The sequence below is a fragment of the Xenopus laevis genome, chromosome 1L (assembly GCF_017654675.1).
Source record: "Xenopus laevis strain J_2021 chromosome 1L, Xenopus_laevis_v10.1, whole genome shotgun sequence".
In the NCBI taxonomy this organism is placed as follows: domain Eukaryota; kingdom Metazoa; phylum Chordata; class Amphibia; order Anura; family Pipidae; genus Xenopus; species Xenopus laevis.
The window spans coordinates 125167377-125190737 of NC_054371.1; the positions used below are offsets into that span (position 1 = coordinate 125167377).

General features: G+C 40.5%; 1 protein-coding gene across 1 annotated transcript; it reads left to right on the plus strand.

Annotated features, from left to right (window-relative positions):
- Positions 1-848: 848 nt before the first annotated feature.
- Positions 849-23361, plus strand: ptgr1.3.L (prostaglandin reductase 1, gene 3 L homeolog). The gene is made up of 10 exons (XM_018257172.2): positions 849-952; positions 16086-16200; positions 16525-16570; positions 17804-17860; positions 19023-19190; positions 19966-20083; positions 20684-20839; positions 22381-22486; positions 22791-22909; positions 23128-23361. The coding sequence occupies exons 2-10, from the start codon at positions 16095-16097 to the stop codon at positions 23236-23238; spliced, it is 987 nt and encodes a 328-aa protein (XP_018112661.1). The 5' UTR covers positions 849-952; positions 16086-16094; the 3' UTR covers positions 23239-23361.

The window sequence follows — 23361 nt, forward strand, 5'->3', positions numbered from 1 at the left end:
GGATCACAGAGGGTACTACAGAAAGATGTTAGTGCTTTAGGAGGAGAGGTTTATTGCAAAGTCCACTTCCCACCTCCTCGGAAAACAAAACCAAAGAATGCAAAAATACTGGTTTATCAGTATCATGCTTATGGTACATGTTTGAAATTCTTAGTTATTATTTGTATGAACTGTAAAGGCATAGGCAGCATTTAGCAGCTGTTATTGATATGACACAATATTACCTTCCCTCTCTCCATGTCTCTGCTAACAGGTGATTCTGGCAGAACTACCCCCCTCCCACAGCTAAAAGCCCCCATTCGCCTTCTCCACTGGCCCCCTCCCTGCTTCCTCCCTGTATAGTGTTCAGCAAGTGTCCCATCCAGCCACACTGACCTAAATTTGCAGAGCAGCACAGCAGAGCTCAGATGCCCCATGTTCTGTTGGTTCTATATCATACAGTATATGAATAGGATAATTCCATGGTATTGTTCAGTCTTTTCTCCCATTCTGGTTTGATCATTTCTTGGTTGATTATCATTTTTTGGATAGTTTTAGGTGTTCTCCTTTCTCTCCTACCGCTTCCCAGCTTGCCTTTTTAAATATCTGGTTGTTGAAAGTCAGTGACCTAACAGCCAAAACACTGTTGATTTTATTATGCATTATTTTTAGGTAGGCCTCAGATTTTGTATTATTTTAGGTTCAATTTGTTTAAAAGGCAGTGAAATCGATTCGAACTGCAGTTCTGCAAGACATGTTGAAGACAGTATAATTACTGCTGGAGGAGGGAGTAGAGATGGGCGGAATCACAGGACATAGAGTGAAGGGGAGGTGGGAAAAGAGGTTGATCATTGTCCCAGTACAAAAGTTTCTGTTTTTCTCAAGCTAAAGCTACAGTACACAATAAGAAGTGCTGGGAAAATATTGCCTTCTACAGCTGACCCAGAAAGAATACAATCTATCCAACAATCAGGTAAATCAATGGAAACCTATAGCTAACCACTGATGGCAAGGGAGGAAATCATAAAGTGATACTGCAAATTACATGCTAGTTGCTGCAGAAAATTGTCTGTGGTCTGTCCTAGTAGATCTGTGTGTACTATTATATTTTGAGATATGCATTGTTATTTAAACATCTGCCATCATATATAGAAACATATTCTGAAATAAAGTACACTGACAAGGCTTTCCTTTAGAAAGAAATGTAAGACATGGACATTGCTTGAAAACAAATTCCATACATTGCAGTGAGGTCTTAAAGGAATTGTTCAGTGTAAAAATAAAAACTGGGTAAATAGATAGGCTGTGCAAAATAAAAAATGTTTCTAATATAGTTAGTTAGCCAAAAATGTAATGTATAAAGGCTGGAGTGATTTGATGTATAACATGTCAGTCAGATCACTACTTCCTGCTTTTCAGCTCTCTTGGTTTACACTGACTGGTTACCCTGACTACCAGGCAGGAACCAATCAGAGACTTGAGGGGGGGCACATGGGTCATTTCTGTTGCTTTTGAATCTGAGCTGAATGCTGAAGATCAATTGCAAACTGAATGAACAGAAATGTACCATGTGGCCCCCCTTCAAGTCGCTGACTAACTCAGAGTTATAGAGCTGAAAAGCAGGAAGTTGAATTCTTGCTGTTTTATTAGATATCTGTTCACTCCAGCCTTTATATATTAAATTTTTGGCTAACTAACTATATTAGAAACATTTTTTATTTTGCACAGCCTATCTATTTACACAGTTTTTATTTTCACACTGAACAGTTCCTTTAAGGAAACTTGCATAAAAGTTGCATAAAATTTTTTTGATACATACTGACCCCACATGGTCCATCTTAAGCATTTCATACCCACCGGTACTTAGTCATAGCTGTCTCTATTAACAGCATGTTCAATTCGAAATTTAAACCCTGTTACTCAAAACCTATTTTTTGACCCTCATATTGTTTAATTAGTAGGTGGTATTAATCATTGTTTACCTTTTCTCTTTATTACCTACTTGTTTGATGGGCTTACTCGTGTGCTGGCATGCGGGTACACCTACATCGTAGCTTATTTGCGCATTTACACGATGAAGTGTATGTGGTTACGCATTTATACTGTTACACATACACATGTTGATACGGGATATAATGTATAATTACGCATATGCTTACGCGTGTGTTCACACAAGCACTTACGCAAACTATACATAGAATATGCGTTTCAACTCAATCACTGACAGAGTATTGTTACTAAACCCGTAACAGAATATAAAACATATTGTGATATATATTGCTCATTACTTATGTATGTAACTCACTTACGATTAATAACTCAACATTCAAATTTCGTTTTTCAACATTTACATAATCTATGGATTGTAGATGTATGGTAATAACACTCTTTATTTTGTTTTGAAGATCTATACTGTTAACGTACATTTTGTATTTGATTTTAATGACTTTACCACCAAATACATTATTGTATATGTTATATAATCTAAAAATTCCAATGAAAACGATTGAAATTGTAAACCCTGTTACTCTCTACCATTTTATTTTAAAACAAATCGAAATACAAAGGGAATTAACCCTATATGTTTACAATACACATTCAAAACCGCCTCTGCGGGGCCTATGTATCTAATCATGTCATGTATCCCAAGTTTAAAATTGCATATTGATCAAAGTAATGTTAATCAAACACTTATATAGCATATTATATTAAAGTATATAAAAGTATCAAACATGATTTATTTCAATCTCTTTGCACATATTACTAGCTATAATAGCCATCACAAAAATCCTTATGTTGAAAATATTCTAGTAAAAATATTATGGATAATAGCAGCAGATCTCTGTACAAACTTGTTCAGGTAAAGATATTATGGATAATAGCAGCAAATCTCTGTTCTAACTTGTTCAGGTATACATGTAGCAAGTAACATCAAACTCATAGTTAAGTCCCAAAGGCAACCTTGTCCCCAAATGAAAGATCCAATACACCTCCCTCCTCTCCAAAAGACTCAAATGATCACCCCCTCTCACTCCCAATCATACTCTCTCTATTCCTTGGATGGAAAAGAAATCTGTATCGCCCCCATTGCATTTTACGAAATGCCTAGTGAGATTACTTTTTTCTGCTGTATCTGGCTCAGGTGTTCCCTTGCCCTTTCCTTCAGTTTCCTCGTCATGCAACCCACATATTGCTTCTGGCACTTTGAGCAGGTTATCACATAGATCACAAAGGTGGTATTGCAATTAATGTATCCCTTAATCTCAAATTCCTTCCCTGTCACTGTCGATTTGAATTTCTTGGATACTTTCATGTGGCTGCATGTTATACATCTACGGCTCCCACATATATAGTTTCCTATCGATGTCAGTGGCCCTAGGTCCCGTTTTTGACCCCCTGATCTAAAATGACTAGGTGATAGCATATCCTTCAGGGTATGAGCACGTTTGGGGATAATATTGATTCCCTGGCTCAATACCCTGAAGAAGTGCTCATCTCCATAGAGGATAGGTAAAAACCTTTTAACAATTTTAGAGATCTCAAAAAATTGCTTATACCTAGTAGTAAGCGCCACTTTTCCTGACCAATCAAGACTCTTATTTCTAATTCCACTGCCTTTAAGCAGCTCCTTTCTATCACTCTCCTTAGCTCTCTTAAAAGCTTTCTATATTGTTTCTGCTTATAGTCCCTCTCCAGAAATCTATCCCGCATGTCTCGTGCCTACCATCTAAAGTCCCCATTCTGCGAACAGTTTCTACGAAGCCCCAAGAACTGCTCAACAGGTATGCCCTCAATTAACTTCCTGGGATGGCAGGACAAGGCATGCAGAAGGGTATTGCCACTACAGGGTTTGCGATAAATACTCATATTTATCACATTCCCTTCCACTGATAGTGTTAGATCCAAAAATTCAATCTTATTAGGACTAAACTGGCTGGTGAACCCTAAATTCAAGTTATTCCTATTGATATCCAATTGAGTTTGATGTTACGTGCTATACCTGAACAAGTTAGAACAGAGATTTGCTGCTATTATCCATAATATCTTTACCTGAACAAGTTTGTACAGAGATCTGCTGCTATTATCCATAATATTTTTACTAGAATATTTTCAACATAAGGATTTTTGTGATGGCTATTATAGCTAGTAATATGTGCAAAAAGATTGAAGTAAATCATGTTTGATACTTTTATATACTTTAATATAATATGCTATATAAGTGTTTGATTAACATTACTTTGATTAATATGCAATTTTAAACTTGGGATACATGACATGATTAGATACATAGGCCCCACAGAGGAGGTTTTGAATGTGTATTGTAAACATATAGGGTTATTTCCCTCTGTATTTCGATTTTGTATATCAAAAATTTTTTATGCAACTTTAAATAAAATTATATTTTTTTTACCAATGAAAAAGCCTGGGGACACATATCCTTGGATATAATTGTGTTTATGCTAATCACATGTTTGTCAGCATTTGGAAATTATTAGACTAGGGCATGCTAAAGGGCACCCATTCCATAAATAGGGATGTAGCGAACGTCGGAAAAAAAGTTCGCGAACATATTCGCGAACTTGCGCAAAAATGCGAGCGGTTCGCGAACGGTTCGCGAACCCCATAGACTTCAATGGGAAGGCGAACTTTAACATCTAGAAAAGACATTTCTGGCCAGAAAAATGATTTTAAAGTTGTTTAAAGGGTGCAACGACCTGGACAGTGGCATGCCAGAGGGGGATCAAGGGCAAAAATGTATCTGAAAAATCTGCCTGTGTGTGCTTGGAAGAGATAGTGTAGGGGAGAGCTGTTAGTGATTTCAGGGACAGATGATAGTAAGTTTGCTGGCTAGTAATCTGCTTGATACTGCTCTGTATGGAGGACAGAAGTCTGCAGGGATTTGAGGACATTTAGCTTAGGTAGCTTTGCTGGCTAGTAATCTACTGTCTCTTTAAACAACTGCATACGTTGACCTTGTAGGCATTGTTGCCCAGGTTTTTGGACGCAGCCACTGAAGCACAGTTGCCAGAAAAAATATGCCATATAAATGCTGAAAATAGTATTTTTCGCCATACGTTGACCTTGTAGACATTGTTTGCCCAGTTTTTTTGGACGCAGCCACTGAAGCACAGTTGCCAGAAAAAATATGCCATATAAATGCTGAAAATAGTCATTTTTGCCATACGTTGACCTTGTAGGCATTGTTTGCCCAGTTTTTTTGGTCGCAGCCACTGAAGCACAGTTGCCAGAAAAAATATGCCATATAAATGCTGAAAATAGTCATTTTTTGCCATATACGTTGAGCACGTAGGCAAAAAATGTATTGCCATTTAATGGCATATTTTTTGTGCAGCCACTGAGCATTCAGTGGCTGGCCAAAAAAACTGGCAACAATGTACAAGGCAAGTCGTTGACCTTGTAAGCATTGTTGCCAGTTTTTTTGGCCGCAGCCACTGAAGCACATGAGCCAGAAAAAATATGCCATATAAATGCTGAAAATAGTCATTTTTTGGTCAGCATATTTTTTCTGGCCTCTGTGCTCATGGCTGGCCAAAAAACTGGCAACAATGCCTACAAGGTCACGTCGTTGACTGTAGGATTGTTTGCCCAGTTTTTTTGGCCGCAGCCACTGAAGCACAGAGGCCAGAAAAAATATGCCATATAAATGCTGAAAATAGTCATTTTTTTGGTCGCAGCCACTGAAGCACAGTTGCCAGAAAAATTATGCCATATAAATGCTGAAAATATGAATTTTTTTGGTTGCAGCCACTGAAGCACAGAGGCCAGAAAAATTATGCCATATAAATGCAGAAAATATGCATTTTTTTGGTGCAGCCACTGAAGCACAGAGGCCAGAAAAAATTATGCCATATAAATGCAAAAATAATTTTTTTGGTGCAGCCACTGAAGCACAGTGCCAGAAATATGCCATATAAATGCTGAAAATATATTTTTTGCACATAAGCTGACCTTGTAAGAACATTGTTTTTGCCCAGATTTTTTTGGTTGCAGCCACTGAAGCACAGAGGCCAGAAAAAATTAAACCAGTAGGGTTTGCACCCTAGTTTGTAACGGTGGCGGAGGGAGGAGGAGGACGCTAAAGGACAGCTGTGTGTGGAGTCATGAGGCTTGAAGAGAAGGACAGCTGCATAGAAGTCAGAACAAGTCTTCCGGCGTGCAGTAACCCTCCGAGATCCACCCCTCATTCATTTTAATAAAGGTCAGGTAATCGACACTTTTGTGACCTAGGCGAGTTCTCTTCTCAGTTACAATCCCTCCTGCTGCACTGAAGGTCCTTTCTGAGAGCACACTTGAGGCTGGGCAAGACAAGAGGTTCATGGCAAATTGTGACAGCTCTGGCCACAGATCAAGCCTGCGCACCCAGTAGTCCAGGGGTTCATCGCTCCTCAGAGTGTCGATATCTGCAGTTAATGCCAGGTAGTCCGCTACCTGCCGGTCGAGGCGTTCTTTGAGGGTGGATCCAGAAGGGTTGTGGCGCTGCCTTGGACAGAAAAACATTTGCATGTCTGACGTTACAGACTGGCCAAAGGGCTTTGTCCTTGCAGGTGTGCTCGTGGCAGGATTACTGGCACCTCTGCCCCTGGAATGTTGATGAGTTCCTGAAGTGACATCACCCTTAAAAGCATTGTACAACATGTTTTGCAGGCTGGTTTGTAAATGCCGCATCTTTTCGGACTTGTGGTATGTTGGTAACATTTCTGACACTTTATGCTTGTACCGAGGGTCTAGTAGCGTTGCGACCCAGTACAGGTCCTTCTCCTTAAGCCTCTTGATACGGGGGTCCTTCAACAGGCATGACAGCATGAAAGACCCCATTCTCACAAGGTTGGATGCAGAGCTATCCATCTCCGCTTCCTCATTATCAAGGACTGCATCATCCACGGTCTCCTCCCCCCAGCCACGTACAAGACCAGGGGTCCCCAAAAGATCACCACTAGCCCCCTGGGAAGCCTGCTCCTGTTGGTCCTCCTCCTCCTCCTCCACAAAGCCACCTTCCTCCTCTGACTCCACTTCTGGCACCTCTCCCTGCGTTGCAGCAGGTGCCTGGGTTCGTTCTGGTGATTCCGACCAGAAATCTTGCGCTTCCAGCTCCTCGTCACGCTGGTCTACAGCCTCATCTGTCACTCGTCGCACGGCACGCTCCAGGAATAAAGCGAAGGGTATTAGGTCGCTGATGGTGCCTTCGGTGCGACTGACCATATTTGTCACCTCTTCAAAAGGTCGCATGAGCCTGCAGGCATCGCGCATAAGCACCCAGTAACGGGGGAAAAAAATCCCCAGCTGTGCAGATCCAGTCCTACCACCCAGTTCAAAAAGGTACTCGTTGACGGCCCTTTGTTGTTGCAGCAGACGTTCCAACATAAGGAGCGTTGAATTCCAGCGAGTCTGGCTGTCAGAAATCAAACGCCTGACTGGCATGTTGTAGCGCTGCTGAATGTCAGCAAGGCGTGCCATGGCTGTGTAGGAACGTCTGAAATGGGCCGACACCTTTCTGGACTGGGTGAGAACGTCCTGGAATCCTGGGTACTTGGAGACAAAACGTTGGACTATTAAATTTAACACATGTGCCATGCAGGGCACATGTGTTAAATTGCCTAGTCTCAACGCTGCCAACAGATTGCTTCCATTGTCACACACCACTTTTCCGATCTGCAGTTGGTGTGGGGTCAGCCACCGATCGGCCTGTGACTGCAGAGATGACAGGAGTACAGATCCGGTATGGTTTTTGCTTTCCAGGCACGTCATCCCCAAGACAGCGTGACAACGGCGTACCTGGCACGTCGAATAGCCTAGGGGGAGCTGGGGGTGCACAGGTGTGGAGGAGGAGAAGGAGGACCCAGCAGCAGAGTAAGAAGAAGAAGAAGACGAGGTAGAGAGCGATGGAGGAGTAGAGGTGGTGGCAGAACCGCGTGCAATCCGTGGCGGTGACACCAACTCCACTGTTGTTGTTGAGCTACCCATTCCCTGCTTCCCAGCCATTACCAAGTTCACCCAGTGGGCAGTGTAGGTGACATACCTGCCCTGACCATGCTTGGAGGACCATGCGTCAGTAGTCATATGGACCTTTGGCCCAACACTAATTGACAGAGATGCGGTAACTTGGCTCTGCACATGTTGGTACAGGTGTGGTATTCCCTTTTTAGAAAAAAAATTGCAGCTGGGTACCTTCCACTGCGGTGTCCCAATTGCTACAAATTTGCGGAAGGCCTCAGAGTCCACCAGCTGGTATGGTAAAAGCTGGCGGGCTAAGAGTGCAGACAAGCCAGCTGTCAGACGCCGGGCAAGGGGGTGACAGTCAGACATTGGCTTCTTACGCTCAAACATGGCCTTCACAGAAACTTGGCTGGTGGCAGATGGCTGGGAATGGGAACAGGTGGTCAAGGTGGAAGGCGGAGTGGAGGGTGGTTCAGACGGGTCAAGGAGAGCAGAGGTAGAGCAGTAAGATGCTGGACCAGAAGGAGTGTGGCTTTTAGTTTGCCTGTTGCCTTTGAGGTGTTGCTCCCAAAGTGCTTTGTGCTTGCCGCTCATGTGCCTTCGCATAGAAGTTGTACCTATGTGGCTGTTGGGCTTACCAAGGCTCAGTTTCTGACTGCACTCATTGCAAATTACAATGCTTTTGTCAGAGGCACACACATTAAAAAAATCCCACACTGCTGACTTTTTGGAAGTGTGCGATCTGGCGGTAACAGTAGAAGTTGGCGGCATTGGCGGCAATGGCGGGTGCGTTGGCCGGCTGAACACAGGTGCCGATACATGTTGTTGCCCTACTGATCCCTGCGGGCTGTCCTCCCTGCTTCTTCTAAGTCTTATTCTCCTACTGCCTCTCTGACTCTCCGTCTCTCCATCTGAACTACCCTCCTCTTGCTCTCTTCTACTAGGCACCCACAAAACATCAATCTCCTCATCATCATTCTCCTCAGATGCATCAATTTCTTCTGACACATCACAGAAGGAAGCAGCAGCGGGGACCTCCTCCTCATCACTCATTATGTCCATCTCTATCGTGTTCTCTGCCAGAATTAAATCTGGTGTAAGGTCCTCATCTCCTTCATCTTCTTCTGGCAATAATGGTTGCGCATTACTCAGTTCAAGAAACTCATGGGAAAATAACTCCTCTGACCCCAGTGAAGAAGGGGCACCGGTGGTGGAGGAAGTGTTACGTGGGGTGGCCATAGCAGTGGAGGATGAGGAGGATGTTGTGGTAAAGTTAGAAACGGTAGAGGATGGGGTGTGCTGTGTAAGCCAGTCAACTACCTCTTCAGCATTTTGGGAGTTCAGGGTCATTGGCTTTTTAAAACTGGGCAATTTGCTAGGGCCACAGGATTGCATAGCAGCACGGCCCCTAGCACGGCCTCTGCGTGGCGGCCTGCCTTTGCCTGGCATTATTTTTAAAAAAACAACAACAACAACAAAAACTCAGTTGGTTTTTCTGGAAACGATAATACACACAGCTAGATGGCGGGTTGAAGAAAACACTGTGCAAATAATGCCTACAAGGTCAACGTATACACTACTACAGCGGTGGATACGGATTACGTAAAATATATGAATGCTGCTTGAAAAAAAGTAACTCAAGTGGTTTTTCTAGAGACGATAATATTATCAATATTTAGACAAAATGTGAACAAGCTCACACAGCTAGATGGCGGGTTGAAGAAAACAGTGTGCAAATAATGCCTACAAGGTCAACGTATACACTACTACAGCGGTGGATACGGATTACGTAAAATATATGAATGCTGCTTGAAAAAAAGTAACTCAAGTGGTTTTTCTAGAGACGATAATATTATCAATATTTAGACAAAATGTGAACAAGCTCACACAGCTAGATGGCGGGTTGAAGAAAACACTGTGCAAATAATGCCTACAAGGTCAACGTATACACTACTACAGCGGTGGATACGGATTACGTAAAATATATGAATGCTGCTTGAAAAAAAGTAACTCAAGTGGTTTTTCTAGAGACGATAATATTATCAATATTTAGACAAAATGTGAACAAGCTCACACAGCTAGATGGCGGGTTGAAGAAAACACTGTGCAAATAATGCCTACAAGGTCAACGTATACACTACTACAGCGGTGGATACGGATTACGTAAAATATATGAATGCTGCTTGAAAAAAAGTAACTCAAGTGGTTTTTCTAGAGACGATAATATTATCAATATTTAGACAAAATGTGAACAAGCTCACACAGCTAGATGGCGGGTTGAAGAAAACAGTGTGCAAATAATGCCTACAAGGTCAACGTATACACTACTACAGCGGTGGATACGGATTACGTAAAATATATGAATGCTGCTTGAAAAAAAGTAACTCAAGTGGTTTTTCTAGAGACGATAATATTATCAATATTTAGACAAAATGTGAACAAGCTCACACAGCTAGATGGCGAGTTGAAGAAAACACTGTGCAAATAATGCCTACAAGGTCAACGTATACACTACTACAGCGGTGGATACGGATTACGTAAAATATATGAATGCTGCTTGAAAAAAAGTAACTCAAGTGGTTTTTCTAGAGACGATAATATTATCAATATTTAGACAAAATGTGAACAAGCTCACACAGCTAGATGGCGGGTTGAAGAAAACAGTGTGCAAATAATGCCTACAAGGTCAACGTATACACTACTACAGCGGTGGATACGGATTACGTAAAATATATTATGGCTGCTTGAAAAAAGTCACTCCGGTGTTTTTTCTGGAGACGGTAATATTATGGATATTTAGACAGAATGTGAACAAGGTCACACAGCTAGATGGCTGGTTGAAGAAAACAGTGTGCAAATAATGCCTACAAGGTCAACGTATACACTACTACAGCGGTGGATACGGATTACGTAAAATATATTATGGCTGCTTGAAAAAAGTCACTCCGGTGTTTTTTCTGGAGACGGTAATATTATGGATATTTAGACAGAATGTGAACAAGGTCACACAGCTAGATGGCGGGTTGAAGAAAACAGTGTGCAAATAATGCCTACAAGGTCAACGTATACACTACTACAGCGGTGGATACGGATTACGTAAAATATATTATGGCTGCTTGAAAAAAGTCACTCCGGTGTTTTTTCTGGAGACGGTAATATTATGGATATTTAGACAGAATGTGAACAAGGTCACACAGCTAGATGGCGGGTTGAAGAAAACAGTGTGCAAATAATGCCTACAAGGTCAACGTATACACTACTACAGCGGTGGATACGGATTACGTAAAATATATGAATGCTGCTTGAAAAAAAGTAACTCAAGTGGTTTTTCTAGAGACGATAATATTATCAATATTTAGACAAAATGTGAACAAGCTCACACAGCTAGATGGCGGGTTGAAGAAAACACTGTGCAAATAATGCCTACAAGGTCAACGTATACACTACTACAGCGGTGGATACGGATTACGTAAAATATATTATGGCTGCTTGAAAAAAGTCACTCCGGTGTTTTTTCTGGAGACGGTAATATTATGGATATTTAGACAGAATGTGAACAAGGTCACACAGCTAGATGGTGGGTTGAAGAAAACAGTGTGCAAATAATGCCTACAAGGTCAACGTATACACTACTACAGCGGTGGATACGGATTACGTAAAATATATTATGGCTGCTTGAAAAAAGTCACTCCGGTGTTTTTTCTGGAGACGGTAATATTATGGATATTTAGACAGAATGTGAACAAGGTCACACAGCTAGATGGCGGGTTGAAGAAAACAGTGTGCAAATAATGCCTACAAGGTCAACGTATACACTACTACAGCGGTGGATACGGATTACGTAAAATATATGAATGCTGCTTGAAAAAAAGTAACTCAAGTGGTTTTTCTAGAGACGATAATATTATCAATATTTAGACAAAATGTGAACAAGCTCACACAGCTAGATGGCGGGTTGAAGAAAACACTGTGCAAATAATGCCTACAAGGTCAACGTATACACTACTACAGCGGTGGATACGGATTACGTAAAATATATTATGGCTGCTTGAAAAAAGTCACTCCGGTGTTTTTTCTGGAGACGGTAATATTATGGATATTTAGACAGAATGTGAACAAGGTCACACAGCTAGATGGCGGGTTGAAGAAAACAGTGTGCAAATAATGCCTACAGGGCAAATAATGCCTAAAAGGTCAACTTATACACTACTACAGCGGTAGTAAAATAAAAAAAGTAAAATAAAAAAAAAATGAATATTAAAAAAAAAAATTAAAGTTGGTGCTGCTGAACTACTAGGAGCAGCAGATTAGCACACCAGTCCCACTCCCCAACACTGCTAGACTAATAGCACTGGGCTCTTATAGTAGTAGTAGTAGTAGTAGTAAAACAACAAAAAAATAAATAAAAGCAGTCCTTACAAGGACTACTGTTATTGCAGCAGTCAGCAGATGAGATCAGAAGCAGGACAGCTGCCCACTGCAGCTACATACAGAGCACTGCAGTAGAAGGTAGATTACTAGCCAGCAAAGCTACCTAAGCTTAAATGTCCCTCAAACCCCTGCAGACTTCTGTCCCTCCAATAACAGAGCAGTATCAAAACGATTACTAGCCAGCAAACTTTCAACTGTCCCTGAAATCACTAACAGGCAGCAGCTCTCTCCCTACACTATCTCTTCAGCACACACAGGCAGAGTGAAAAAACGCTGCAGGGCTTCGGTTTTTATAGGGAAGGGGAGTGGTCCAGGGGAGAGCTTCCTGATTGGCTGCCATGTACCTGCTGGTCTGGGGTGAGAGGGCAAAAAAAAGCGCCAACAATGGCGAACCCAAAATGGCGAACGTCGCGCGACGTTCGCGAACTTCCGGCGAGCGCGAACACCCGATGTTCGCGCGAACAAGTTCGCCGGCGAACAGTTCGCGACATCTCTATCCATAAATTCCATTCTGAGCTAAGCACAGCTTTTAGATGCTATAGCCTGTGACATGTGTAGCTGCTTTCTCCTTATTTCTACCTATCAAGTGACCTAATTGCATTCTCTTAATGAACTTTTATTAAAGCTCAGTTCCAAGATTTCCCATTATGAACACAGGCAATCAGCAGCCTCTGTAGCACAGATGTTTAAAAGTACAGTATAAAGTTACCTCCTTAATATATTATTTTATTGAAATGCACAGTCATCATTAAAGGTCCTTTAATGTAAAATGTGAATGTGCCCTATAAAAAGATTATGTCCAGTTAGTGCGGTCTGTTTTCCGTGCAGCTCATGAAGTTCAGGGCTTCTAGTCCTCTCTTTTAGTATACTGAGCAAACAAAAGCTGCCTCTGCGCTCACATTTCATTTCCCACATAGCTTAATGCCAAGTCGTTTTGTTGTGGATGGAAACACAGGTATCATATAACTTGTATTTCCAGTGAGCTAGACTATACCTTGTAGAGGCCAGCCAGGCACATATATTTAAAGTTTGTAAACTGAGCAAAAGTTATTGTGAAGAGTATTGTCAGCACTGTTCAGCAAAAAAAATGGGCATCCTTGAGAACATCCTTGCTGACATGCAGCAGTATGGTGACTACATTCTTAGCAGGCTCAGTGTGAGGTAATGAGGTGCAACATCCATTAACCTTGTCCATATTGCTGGATTTGAGGTATAAAATGTGCCTGTCTGGTAGATTCAGGCTGTCCTCAAGAGAACTTCTGCAGACGGCAGCATTTACATATAAATTTGCAAGTACAAAATACAATTGCGGACCATGCTGCAGTGCTATATGTGGAAACATTTTTGGCTGTAAATTAAAAAATACATGGTTAAATATACACCAAAAAACAGGAAAAGAATAGCTTGGGGGTACGTTTTGGCAATACAAGGTATGACACTATTTTAGATACTTATATTAGGAGACACATTTATAAGAGGTAAAGACACCTCTATTGCTCAATCCTGACTAAGATAAACTATCAAGAGAAATCCCTTGTGGTAGAATATCTGAAGTCCACTGCAGGGGAATGCGTGTAAAAAAGCATCTGTAGGAGCCCTTAGGCTAATGGCACACAGGACTGTTGAGAGTATGCATTTTTGCAAGTAAAATCTCTCCATGTGTGTGCTTAAAGACTAACGCTGTGTCAGACAGAGAAAAGGCGATCATCAGCCCTGTGTATTAGTCATGTGAGTGACGGCCCGAAGCACGACTACCGCACGATGTCTTCGGGCCACGGGCAAGTTTGGGCTGAACTTTAGCCCCCTTTCGCCCCCACCCACGGCCTTCTTCTGCCCCACTTCCATCTCTGCGTGCAACAGTTTATATGCTCACAGTTTGACATCACAGTGAGGCAGGTGCGAGTATATAAAGAGTGGAGTGTGCTGAGTTAGGGTTGGATGCAGGTAGAGGAACAGCGGGCTAGGGTCAAGGTTTTCTTGACCCGCACATCAGTACTGTGTATTGTTAGACTAAGGGTGTAACAACCAGGTATATATCTCTGAGGTAATGTAAATGGTTCCTCACTGATATGTAGGTGAGGATATAGATTGCATTGTCCAGTGATGTTGTGGTGTCAGAATGCCATAAAGGAATAGGAAAGTGTAAATCATTGGGGTGTGCCAAATGTTGTTTTTTTGAAACAATCATTGTTATTCTTTACACAATAAAGAGGCCACAACTTTGGATTTACAGTGAGATGGTGGGAAAAAAGAAATTTGATGTTTTTAAATCTGAGTGCAGATGGAACTGCCTGTATTTGGTGCTTGCTTGAACCACACTGAGTATGAACTAGTAGAATTGACTGACCTGCATTTCTTCCTGCATTCCCCTGTGGTGGAATGCATGAAATCTCCACCTTAGTGAACATAGGCATAAATGTTTATGTGTAAGAGCCCTAAGGAGAAATTATTATTAAAGGGACATTGAATACAGGGTAAGTACAGGGCTCTGTAATGGCTTGTGTTTATCTGACTTGCCATTTGAAGACAAGCAAGTTAGTGGACAGGAGGCCTGCTGCTTGTGGGTACAGCCCTGATAAGATGGAGAGCAGACACCTGTTGCAGGGTGCAAATTGCAAAAAACATAACAGATTGTGCTTGCTTTTTGCATTTTGTGCTGATTTACCACTTAACAGGGGTTGTATGCCTTTAAATAAACTATTAATGTGATGTAGAGGGAAATTTTCTGAGACAATTTTCAGTTGGTTTTAATTTTTTATTATTTGTGGTTTTTGAGTTATTTAGCTTTTTATTCAGAAGCTCTCCAGTTTGCAATATCAGCATTCTGGTTGCCAGGGTCCAAATTACCCTAGCAGCCATGCATCGGTTTGAATAAGACTGGAATATGAATAGGAGAGGGCCTAGCTAGTTGAACCACCCCTTTAAGGGAAACCTTTACTCCCACTTTAGGATAGTAGTCTTTTTGTCCTTTAGTACATAGAAGTGAATACCAGAGGGGTTTGGATGATTTCTTGGAGAGACATAATATCAAAGGCTATTGTGATACTAAACTCTATAGTTAATATAGGTATGGGTATATAGAATTTATGCGAGGGTATGGAGGGGTGTATGTATGGATGCTGGGTTTTCATTTGGAGGGGTTGAACTTGATGGACTTTGTCTTTTTTCAACCCAATGTAACTATTATGCTCTTTGTTTATACTAAAATTATTTAGCTTGTTTTGACCTTTCTCCTAGGTCAACTAGTCACCTATCATTAAACTTGGACTTGAATTGAGTCTATTAAAAGCAAACCTTCATTAACTGGCTCCTCAGAGGTGTAAACCGAAAACAAGAAGCAGTTCAAAAGTTTTACCAATATCCATCAACCATTTTGTTTTATTATGATACCATGAGCCCCACACCCTTCTGCTTCATTTACATGTTAAAAAGTATTTTGGGTTTTTATTTAGTTGTCTAAACAATAACGTTTCCATCCTTTGTGGCATACTCAATTACTTACTAACAGTTTCAAATGGCTCAACTAAATTGAATATTATTAATTTACTATTTTGTTACAGTTTTTTCCTAGTGGCCAAAGGCAAATCTTTATTTTTATCAGATAACTTTCTACTTCTGTACCTTAGGAACAGCATTCTATCTAAATGATTGAGCATGCCCCATCCCCCTCCATAAAATTGTTCAGTCTGTCAGTTTTTTTTCCTTTCCTTTCCTTGCAGGCAAAAAAGATGGTGGTAGCTAAGTTATGGACTATGGTGAGACACTTTGAAGGTGCACCAAAACCTGAGGATTTTAAGTTGGAGAATAAGGAACTACCGCCCCTAAAAGATGGAGGTAATTGAAAATGAAAGTAATATTGAGGGAAATTTCTTCACAGAGATACTTTTATATTTTATCAGACATTCTTTTAATGCCTGGATACATGTGTGCAGAATCCTGTTGCACAGAAACCTTTTTTTCCATAAACTCTGGTATTTCAAAAAATGCCACCAATTGCAAAATGTATAGATATATGCTCAGTGAATCACATTATTATTCATACATATGTTGTGGTTTGCTGGGTCTATTGAGAGGTGCGGTGTTAATCCTTCCTTCGTAGCTATTTATCTACTCATTTAAACAGCAATGAAATTAATTCAGATTTATGTATTTTTTCAGAATTACTGCTGGAATCTGAGTTCTTGAGTGTTGACCCATACATAAGGTAAATGATTAGACACGGAGTAAGAGAAAGTCCAGGCATGGATCTATATATTCAGATGTTTAAACTGTGCCATTAAGTTACCAGGACAGCCAAGACTCTTGCTAGAAGGACTGTACTGATAGCAATTTCTTTTAAATGCAATCCGTACAACATGCATTTATTAGAAATGCCCCTGGATTTTTAAGCAATCTGGTAATTTTAGGGTAAAACTACATGGGAGATTTTGATCAGATTTTGTGGGTCAGATTTTATCTAATCTTGCAATGTAATATCAACAGCACATGATATGAAATCTGACCCCCCTCCCTATAGCTAGAATGTAGTCCGATCATGTATAGTCAGAGGTTGTGGATTGTTCAGGCATCTACATCTGGCATTCAGTGTATTTCAATGAGAAAAAAATTGGTCCGACACCATCAGATTTTATATTGTCGGATGTAAGTCGTGTTGCATATGATTGAAAATTTGCCATGTAGTTAACACATCAGATTTTTGTAGTGGTCACATTATATTTTAACCCACGTCAGTGGAGTAACTAGACGTATATAGAATAGAGAAAGGAGGCGCACACCCTCTAAATGAAATACAGGGTTCTAATCCATAGGAGGCTCCCCATGAGGGTCTCCAAAAATAACTAAAGATAACCAAAAAATTAACGAAAAATAAATTTATTACAAAAAAGTGAGCCCAACGCGTTCCAACCTTAAGGGTCTTCCTCAGGGGCACAAATAGTAAAGAAATCAAAAAAGGCAGGACTAACTACATCTAGAGTAGCTAGATGTAACCGGGACCCACAGCAAATACATTTTAGTGCCCCAAACACATGCAGAGATTGTCTTGTTTTACCAATATATATTGAAGTTGCTCATTAATTAGGGCCCCTATACCTCCTAGACCCCCCTGCAGCTGCAGGGTCTGCTTCCTCTGTAGTTATGCCTCTGACCCATGTGACTACATCCTACTTGTAGAATGTGTTTTGTTGATTCAACACCATCCTACAATTCTGCTATGGAGTTTAGCCCGTAGGTTGCAAGGATTACCAAATCAGGAAAACTATGACCATCACCTGGTTTAAAGACAAAGGTTAATTTCCATTAATACATCTTGATCACACAAGGAGAACACCATGATACCTTCCTTAAAGAGTAAAAATTAGGACTTTGTGGTGCAGTAAAGATTAAAGGTCACTGTACAGAAACTGAACTCAAATGGACATAATTAACTGCTTAACAGGCCATACAGTAAAGAGAAGAAGGAGGGAGATATTATTCTTGGGTCACAAGTCGCCAGGTAAGTGAGATTTCTCTGCCTGTCTTCCACTGTATCTGTCTCTGCTTTAATGCCTTAAAGGGGTGGCTCACCTTTAAGTTAACTTTGAGTATGTTATAGAATGGCTCATTTTAAGAAACTTTTCAACTGGCCTTTATGTTTCCTTATAGTTTTTGAATTATTTGTCTTCTTCTTCTGACTCTATCCAGCTTTCAAATGGGGGGGGCCCCTGACCCATCTAGAAAGAAAGAAATGCTCTATAAGGCTACAGATGTATTGATACTGCTACTTTTTATTAATCCTCTTTCTAGTCAGGCCCTCACTTAGTGATATTTCAGTCTCTAATTAAAACCACTGCATGGTTGCTAGGGCAATTTGGACCCTAGCAGCCAGATTTCTGAAACTGCAAACTGGGGAGCAGCTGAATAAAAGCTAAATAATACAACAACCACAAATAAAAAATGAAAACGAACTGCAAATTGTCTCAGAATATCACTCTCTATATCGTACTAATAGTTAATTTAAGGATGAACAACCCCTTTAATAAAAAGAAGGAACATTAACACTGTTGTTTGTTACAAGTGGACTGGGCACGTCTTCTATTACATTGTAATTGTTGGCGCACTGCACTGAGCCAACAATCTCAAACTATCCTATGACACAGATAAAGACATTGCTCAGAATTTGGCAAGTTTTTACATATTAGTTAATTAACCTTATTATTTAATTTAAACGACTGTGATTTTGTAGCACTTAGAGATTTTTCATAATTGGCATTGGACACTTTTTTATTTCACATGGACACACGCACATTAACCTGTTAGTATGGTTAAACCCAGGTTTCCCTAGACAAAGCACCTACTTAACCTTCCCTCTTCAGGGCAGGTTCCCTTTTCAGACCCTAGTCCTTAATGCTTCGATTGCATCTATTTTACCAATATATTTTTCTGTATCATGAACACTCCTTTCGAACACTCTTTGCCCCTTCTCTTAAAATTCTTCCATGTCATTCGTATTTCTGTTCCCGCTTTTACAAATGCGATTCCTTTTGCTAGCAGGGCAAAAATATTTGTCAGACTTTTGAACCATTGCATTTCTATCCAGAACAGTTATATCACTTCTTCATGAGAGCCAATGTTCCTACATCACTGCTGTTCTGTGTGTTTATTTCCCTTCCTATCAGGGTGGTGGAGAGCAAGAATTCTGCCTTCCCAGTAGGTGGTTATTATGTTGCCTATGCAGGATGGGCAACACATTTCATATCAGATGGCAAAGGACTTGATGCTTTACCCTCAAACTGGCCTGACAATCTACCCAGATCATTGGCACTGGGAGCTGTAGGCATGCCAGGGTAGGTCACCTTGCAAAATAATTAACTCTTCAATGTGAATAAAGCTTTTTTTCATATTTTCATGTACTGTAAATGGTCATATTGAGTAATATGCCAGCAATGTTTTGAACCAACTAGGCTCACACCTCACACATACCTCACTATGCCATGTGAGTTCTAAGGCTAGACAATGGAATTTATGAAATTTTAGTCAACACAAACAACCAGAGCAACAATTGTCCACAAGGACAAATTTGTATTTGTATTGGAAAAGTTACTTAGAATTCGTTTTTTTCATTAGTGAACATTTTGTTTTTGTGTTTCCCTTTGTTAGAAGAAAGATATATGCTGCAAAAAGCAGGAAATACATAGGTAGATCCAATTTTTGGGGGGCAGATCTTTGCCCAATTTGGCCACAAGTTGTGAGCAAACTTGGGCTGTCTGGATAGTTTGGTCCCCAGGCTAAATATCTGATAACCTGGAGAGCCCATACAAACCCAATGTGAGTCCACCATATCCACTACCTAACGCAGTCCTCATCTATTGGAATTTTCCAGCCTTCCCAATATATATCTGCTTCAGCCCTTAACAGATTTTAATTGGGGAGGTTATTGATTTGGTCTCATATGAAGGCCAATTTTTTCTTTGTGTATGGTCAGCTTTAATAAACAAGCATGGTGGCAATAAAGAAAAAGTTAAACATAGTTTTTAGCATTTTATAAGAGGTTTTTGTTTCCTATAAAATATTTTTCCTACTATGAAAGGTAAATGTAAAAACAAATGTATTTTTTGGCAGTGTAACCGCTTATTATGGCCTGTTGGAAATCTGCAAACCGAAAGAAGGGGAGGTAGTCCTTGTTAATGCTGCTGCAGGTGCTGTTGGCTCCCTTGTTGGCCAAATTGCAAAGATCAAAGTGAGTGAGTCTATGGAAAGGTATATGGTAGTGTCTGCATGGTTAGGCTAGGAAAGGCTTAAACTCCAGCTCTTGACTGAGATTCAAAATAAGCCCTGCCATTTCAGGTACACAGAGGCCCATACAGTCCCTCACCAGCCTAATAAATAGTGGCACCAATAAAAAGCACTTTACAGCAGCCCCTCTAGCATTTTTCTATAATCCACAGAGACTTATACCATATTCCCTGGTTTTGTGTATATGCAGATATTCAGTACAGCCCTGTGGAATTCATTTTTACATGCATTTTTAATAGTAAATGGCTGCAAAAGGCACAAATAGAATCAATCATGAGTATCACAGTGGGTCGGTTTATGGGTGAGTTTCCTGGAACTGGGACATCCAGCAGCAACTTTTCAATTTTTTAAAAAAAATATATGTTAATAGCAATGGAGGCTTGAGGTAAGGAGTTAATTTACTACTAGGCTTGGGATAAGGAGTTCATTTAATGTCTCTACACAGCAGAAAAAGGACAGTGATTTAGAAGCAAGCGCAAAATGCATTTAATTTTCGTTCACCAGACACGCAAAGTTTATTAATCTAAATGAATGTTTCTAACAGGGCTGCAAAGTAGTTGGGTCTGCTGGCTCAGATGAAAAGCTAACCTTTTTAAAAGAGATAGGATTTGATGAAGCATTTAACTACAAGACTGCAAGCTCCTTGGCAGAAGCACTGAAAAATGCCTCTCCGGAAGGATATGACTGCTACTTTGACAATGTAAGCCCCCATATCAACTTCGTAAACATCTGCTTACAAGAATATTTGACTATTCAGATAATTTTAGTATTTATTTTACATTAGACGCTATGAGAACATAGGGTACTGAGATGGTGGGAAACCCTAGGCCAGGCTATACATAAAAGAGTGCTAGCTTGGTGTGAGGCTTCCATAGTCTCCTGGTATGATTTGGAGCGTTATTAAAGCCTCCTAAAGAAGGTTAGTTTTTTTGAAAACCAGTAACATTAAATCTGCAAAAGCTTGTGCTTATAAGATAAACCCAGTTCCGATATCCCTGATTTCTTCACTTTTTTTTCTTTATTTTTCTATACTGAAGGCCAGGGTGCACTAATAGAATACTATGTTTAATATTGCCTGCACATAATATTCCCTGTGTTTGCTAAACATACATTTTCTTATTCAGAATATCAGCTTTTCAGGAAAACTTTCAATGATGTGTAAAGTGATATTGTGAGACAATTTACAATTGTTTTTTTTTTCATTTATTTGGGGCTTTTACATTATTTAGCTGTTTATTCAGCAGCACTCCAGTTTGCAATTTCAGAAATCTGGTTGCTAGGGTCCAAGCAACCATGCATTGATTTGAATAAAAGACTGGAATATAAATAGAAGAGGACCTGAATAGAAAGACGCCAGGGGTGCTTCGCCAATGAGGCAAGTTGAGGCTGTCGCCTCAGACGGCAGCGCCCTACTAGGTACCAGGGGCAGCAAAAATGCTGCTCCTGGTACTTTAAGAGCGAATTTCCGGGGGAGGGGGGGCAGCAGCACCTGCTGCTGCCTCAGGCGGCAGAGGGGCCAGGATCGCCCCTGAAAGACGCGTAATACAAATTAGCAATAGGAATAAATGTGTAGCCTTACAGATCATTTGTTTTTAGATGGGGTCAGTGACCCCCTATTTGAAAGCTGCAAAGAGTCAGAAGAAGACAAATAATTAAAAAAACTATTAAAAAATAAATAATAAAGACCAATGAAAAGTTGCTTACAATTGGCCATTCTATAACATACTAAAAGTTAACTTAAAGGTGAAGCACCCCTTTAAATACATAGCTGATATGCAGAGCAACCATGTCTAGTGCTGTATTAAAGTCAAGATGAAGTACTGAGCTTTTAAGACAATAATACACTGGCTAGAACAGTGTTCCCCAACCAGTGGCTCGTGAGCAACATGTTGCTCCCCAACCCCTTGGATGTTGCTCCCAGTGGCCTCAAAGCAGGTGATTATCTTTTAATTCCTGGTTTAAAGTTTTAGTTGCATTAAAACCAGATGTACTGCCAAACAGAGCCTCCTGTGTGCTGCCAGTCCACAAATACCAAATAGCCGACCATATCCTTTTTTGGCACCCCCAGGAACTTTTTTCATGCTTGTGTTACTCCCCAACTCTTTTTGCATTTGAATGTGGCTCAAGGGTAAAAAAGGTTGGGGACCCCTGGGCTAGAATATAGCTTGTGTCTGAAACACAACCAATTTTCATTTTTAGTCTAATGTTGTATACATTTTCACTGACCATATCTTTGTTAAGGTTGGGGGAAAGTTTTCAGATGCCACCCTGCAGCAAATGAAAGATTTTGGAAGAATCACTGTGTGTGGTGCCATTTCCCAGTATAATGATGCTGTGCCTCCGACAGGTAATGTGCCTAATTGTTAACCTGTCCAGTCACTACATGTCATTTTATTGTATTGCCATTAACTATATACAGTGCTGTAACTTGATGTCATTGTGCCCCACAGCAAATTCATTTTAGGACCCCTAACATATCCAGAGGTTGTGCTGTTTTTACCAATATATATTGAAATTGCTCTTTATTTGGGCCTCATGGGGCCCCTATAACTTCTCGGCCCACCTGCAGCCGCAGGGTCTGTTCCTCTGTAGTTATGCCCCTGACTATATAGTGGATTACGTTTCATACAAGGTTATGGTTTCTCTCTTAGGGCCCTATATTCAACCCTATATCCTCTTCAAACAACTCCTTGTGCAAGGTTTTCTTGTGTGGACGTGGAAAAATCGATACACAGAAGCACAGAAACAGCTCTTGCAGTGGATTGCAGAGGTGAGAGACAATGGGTCCTGATGTGCTTTTTATTAATCGTCATGTGTAGTTAGAGTTGCTTTTTACAAGGAAATTTCACTGCACACTGTATAATTTGTATTTGCTAATAAAGGTAATCTAATTCAGTATTCAGCAAACCTGGCCAGCACTTTGTACTAGTAGATAGTTGCACAAATAGAAAGCTTTTGGAACAACAATGCCTTTTTTTTATCTTCCAGGGAAAGCTGAAGTACCATGAACACATCACAAGTGGATTTGAGAACATGCCAGCAGGCTTTATAGGGATGCTTAAAGGAGAAAATATTGGCAAAGCTATTATTAAAGTTTAAAAATCTAATGGAGGGGAACATCAGTATGTTTCAGTTGAAGCCCCCACTACAGCCTCATTGCATTAGGGTGTTTTTCTGTAACTGGAAACTTTGAACAATAAAATATAATTTTCTAAGTGTAAA

Coding starts and splice junctions, on each gene's coding strand:
- ptgr1.3.L (XM_018257172.2), top strand. CDS start 16,095: ATGGTGGTAGCTAAGTTATGGACTATGGTGAGACACTTTGAAGGTGCA. Junction 16,201..16,524: donor ACCGCCCCTAAAAGATGGAG/GTAATTGAAAAT, acceptor GTATTTTTTCAG/AATTACTGCTGGAATCTGAG. Junction 20,840..22,380: donor ATGACTGCTACTTTGACAAT/GTAAGCCCCCAT, acceptor ATCTTTGTTAAG/GTTGGGGGAAAGTTTTCAGA.